The following is a 4,913-nucleotide window of genomic DNA, read 5'->3' on the forward strand; positions in this document are numbered from 1 at the left end:
CCCGGTCCGGGAAGATCCCACATGCCACGGAGCGGCTGGGCCCGTGAGCCATGGCCGCTGAGCCTGCGCGTCCGGAGCCTGTGCTTCGCAACAGGAAAGGCCGCAACAGTGAGAGGCCCACGTACCGCAAAAAAAAAAAAAAAAAAAGAGGCAAACATGAAAAGACATGAGAGCCAGGAAAAATGCATTAACTGCACTGATATCAAAGAAATGCACATTAAAACAAGGATATATCACTTTTCACCTATTAAAATGGTAAAAATAGAAATATAATACCCACAGTGCTTGAAAGTATTTTCATACATTGCAAATTGGCAATACTTATCAATATTCTTTAAAACAGTTATATCCTTTAATACAGTAATTCTACTGTCAGATGTCAGTCTCCTAAAGAAATAACCAGTGATGTTAATTAACAAAGATTTACAAGAATCTTCACTAACAGTACTTACAAGAAAAAATTAGAAATGACAAGGTCCAACCATAGGGGATTAGTAAAATAAGTCATGCCTCATCTATACAATGGAATGTTCTGAATTCATTAAATCTTTTTAAGGCTATTTAATGACATGGAAAAATCACATAATATTAAGTGAAACATAATAGTAATAAGTAAAACTGCACTGAATCCTTCTCCCAGTGACAGCATCATAATGTTAAGTTACAGGATGTACAATTCAAACAACTGCCTCCCCTGCTCCCAGAACGCCCTTCTCTACTCCAAGCCACCCTCCATCCTCGCCTCTGAAGCCCTTCTCTTTCTAAGTTACTCCCTACCCCTGCCCTTCTTTTGTTGCTGGGCCTCCCCACTGTAAACATTTCTCTGCAGATCGGTCCCAGAGATAGAACACGCTTTTATAATCGCTTAAATCTTCTTAAAGGACAACTTTTCCCCCAATACCCAGCATCCTTCTCTGTTGCTTCAACCAACTCAGGACATCCAGCTCTGTTCCTCCAACACTTACCTCCATCCCAAAAAGCTTCTCTTCTTTCCTGCCTATGACAGGTATTCAATGAATGAATGAATGAGTAAATGATCTAACAGTATAAATCCAATTCTAATAAAGGAAATCAAATTAGTGATTTTAGTCCAGATGACAAAATTACAGGATGCTTTTTCTTTTCCACATTATTCTATTCCGCCCATATTTTCTACAACAAATGCATACCACGTATACTTTTATAATAAAGAGAGAATAAACAAACAGAACTGTACTTTCCTCTCTATTTTAACTGACCCCTGGGTCTAGATTAGAGATACTCAAGTTTGACCAGTGGTAATAAAAGAAGATCAGTGATATGATTTCCATGTATTTTGGAAAATATTTAGGACCTATGGTAGGTCTGGCCTCAACAATTGGCCTCTGGCCACTAAACAGCAGTTCTCTTTTCTGGAATTAAAGATTAACGCATTAACAAAATTAAAGCATGTCTCAAAATCAGACACCATGTCGTCTGCCATCTCAGCAAACGAATGCATAATACAAAACTACGCAGAGGGCTTAACAACACTATTTCACAAAGTTGGCTGTGCTCTTCCTCTTTTCACAACTGGCCGGCCTGGTGCACAGCATGTTTAGCTACAAAGAGCTCTGCTGACTCTCCCTGCAACATTTTCATGGCTCGCCAGTAGATCTGTCCGCAGTGCTCAGGTCTACCAAGGGGGTGGTTCAATTCTTCTTTGATGTAATCCATCCAGAGATCTTTAAGGGAACCCAAAAAATTACTGTAAACATACAATTAGGTAACTGACAAGGCTTTATTACATAAACTTAATTATTTAATATCAATTCAATGCAAGATTTCTAAGAAACTTAACTTCTTGCTGTTATTTTCCTAGAACCCTATGTAAAACAATACCTCTCTCAGCTTCTTTACATTATGGTATTTCAAAGCCTTTTTTTTTTTTTAAGGTAGAAATCTTCACTTGGATCGTGACAGTCTAGTGCTCTCACCTTCTGACACGGCCCACATTCTACTATAGAATGTGTATCTCTCAAGAAAACTGCTTTCACTTAAAAAAAAAAATCATGACAGTCTATATATTTCATAAACTCAAAAATACTAAATATTGTAGAGGGAGGATTTTGCTGAGTCTCTTTCAAGGTGAAACAGACCTCAATGAGTTCATTAGGACCTTGTCAGCTTGCTTAATAAAACTTGCTTGGATTTGTAAAAATGCCATATTCATTCATTTCACCAGAAGAAGGTCTGCTGAAACCTTGAAAAAGCTAATGTATTGTTTTAAATCTGAGTTTAACAACTCTACATGTCAGTTTTTGAGTTCACAAGTAAACAGAGTTTACATGACTTACCTATACGGAGAAGTATGTTTTACAAGTCCTATAAATTAGACACAGACAATGTGGCAACAGCCCATGACAATCTTTGTCAATTAGTATCCCACTACCCTTCTGCTGTAATTCCCACCCCATTTTGTTCTGACCTACATTATTAACCTTTTCCTTACAAATATCTCATTTTTCAAGAAAACCAAACCAAACGAATCTCCTTCTAGTCCAGAGTTCTTAACAGAAGACCCATGGATACCTGGGCTTGTGAACTTGAAATTATAAGCAAAATTATGTCTGCCAGCATTTATGCACTGAGTGAGGGAGGAGGCAGGGGAAGGATGCCAAGTTTTATCCTCAAAGAGGCCCATGACCCCAAAGCAGTTAAGAACCACTATTCTAACCATCATAGGTTATAGACCACACATGCAAACAGACCCATGTGTCTATAACTGAAGTTAACTTACCAGAATCTACAGATCCAAATTCTCTCAAAGCTCTCTCATAATATTCTCTTAAGTTCGCCATCTTGCAGGATTCCTAACAAAAATAATCAGACAATCTTGCCTCAAAAGCCTAATTTATAACGTCACAAATTCATTTCACACGTATTGTTAAGCAGCTATCAACTATTAGGGCATCTGAAGGGGAGGAGAGATAGGTTTAAATGAACACAGCCTGACTCTGAACTTATCCAGAGAAAAGTCAAAGACACTACATGGCAGAGTGAAGTGAATGCCAAACAGTGATGAAAGCACTTTGTTCTGGTGGCATGGAAAAAGCCTAATTAAATTCTCACCTGGGGGAACATGGGCACCTCCACGGGAAAATATATGTGAAAGCCCTGAGGGAGGAGGAGGATTTAAATAAATAAATGGGGAAGGTTCTATTCCCTACGGTAAGGGATTTCTTCCTTTGAATATCTGGGCTCTGGCACATGTTAGCCATACCCACCTTAAAACTTTTTATGTCAAGGCAAAATATATATAAATACTACTTATGTGAACTTCAGGAAGTTTTCTGAACCCATCAGACAGACCTTAAAGTTTCCTCACCCATAAAATGAGGACAATAATATCTCTTAGGACAACTACAAGGATTCAATTAAAATGCTGATGAATTATGCACCAAGCAGAGTAGACAGTGCTAACTTGACAATCAATAAGTGTTAATTCTTCACCTCTACTTCCATTTAAATGTATTCTCTTTGTTTCATTTTCAGAGCAGATTAATTAACATCTTCAGTTTAAAAATCTTTTCGTGTAGTCAAATAACTATTTCCTCATTCCAATTTCTCTTCACTGAGACTGTACTATTTTATAAAAAGCCAGTTTAACCTCACATCTTACACACGCATGAAAAACAGAATCACACTTTGTGAAGGGCTCATAGTGTGCACGGAACTGTGCAAAGTCCTTTCCATCCAGTCTCCCATTTGGCCTTGTAACCCTCACACCCCTGGAACAGGTATTCTGACCTCCTTTACAGATAAGGACGTCAAAGCTTAGAATTAAGTGACCTGCCCAAGGCACATAACCATTGTGTTATTAATCCAAAGCCTGGCTATGAATTATCATGCTAGACTAAGTCCTATACTGTAAGACAAGAACAGATCACTGACCCACACAATGGTCAAACCTATGAAAATAAGAGTTCAACCTCATTGTTAATTTTTCAAAATTCAAATAAAAATAATAAACACCAATCCCTGGACTTCCCTGGTGGTCCAGTGGTTAAGACTCCATGCTCCCACTGCAGGGGGCATGGGTTCAATCCCTGGTCGAGGAAGTTCTGCATGCCGTGCAGTGTGTCAAATTAAAAAAGTAAAAAAATAAACAATCAAAATACCAAAATAAAAGAGAGATGTCGAAACTGAACACTTGGAGAAGGTATGGAGGAAACAGGTACACTGATATATATATATATATATATATATGGTGATTATCACTATAAATAAGTATAACTTTTAGAGAACTATCTGGCAATATGTAAAGAACCATTTAAAAAGCCAGTATAGGGACTTCCCTGGTGGTCTAGTGTTTAAGAATCTGCCTGCCAGTGCAGGGGACACGGGTTGGAGCCCTGGTCCCGGAAGATCCCACATGCCGTGGAGCAACTAAGCCCGTGCGCCACAACTACTGAGCCTGCGCTCTAGAGCCTGTTAGCCACAACTACTGAGCTCGTGTGCCACAATTACTGAAGCCCATGCGCCTAGAGACCATGCTCCGCAACAAGAGAAGCCACCGCAATGAGAAGCCCACGCACTGCAATGAAGAGTAGCCCCCGCTCGCTGCAACTAGAGAAAGCCCGTGCACAGCAACGAAGACCCAACGAAGCCAAAATAAATAATAAATAAATAAATAAACTTATTTAAAAAAAAACAAAAAACCCAGTATCTCCAGTCCTCAAAAGAGAAAAAAAAAAAAAAAAAACTATATAAGCAAAATGCTTGCAGCGCTGTTTTCAATATCAAAAATCTAGAAACAACCTAAACGTAATGCAATGGTTAAAAAAACTACAGGTTTAAGAATAATACAACAGGGGGCTTCCCTGGTGGCGCAGTGGTTGAGAGTCCGCCTGCCAATGCAGGGGACACGGGTTCGTGCCCCGGTCCGGGAAGAT

General features: G+C 39.1%; 1 protein-coding gene across 2 annotated transcripts in view; it reads right to left on the minus strand.

The window, feature by feature from the left end:
- Positions 1-6: 6 nt before the first annotated feature.
- The window catches only part of UTP6 (UTP6 small subunit processome component), a 27,536-nt gene continuing 22,629 nt past the window's right edge, over positions 7-4,913 (minus strand). For both annotated transcript variants that reach the window (XM_024127805.3, XM_024127806.3), the window contains exons 18-19: positions 2,759-2,831; positions 7-1,703 (exon numbers count right to left, since the gene is read on the minus strand). In XM_024127805.3, the coding sequence (XP_023983573.1) occupies positions 1,546-1,703; positions 2,759-2,831 (231 nt within the window). In that variant the 3' untranslated portion in view covers positions 7-1,545. The remainder of the gene's footprint in view (positions 1,704-2,758; positions 2,832-4,913) is intronic.

This window comes from Physeter macrocephalus, chromosome 14, assembly GCF_002837175.3.
Source record: "Physeter macrocephalus isolate SW-GA chromosome 14, ASM283717v5, whole genome shotgun sequence".
NCBI lineage: Eukaryota > Metazoa > Chordata > Mammalia > Artiodactyla > Physeteridae > Physeter > Physeter macrocephalus.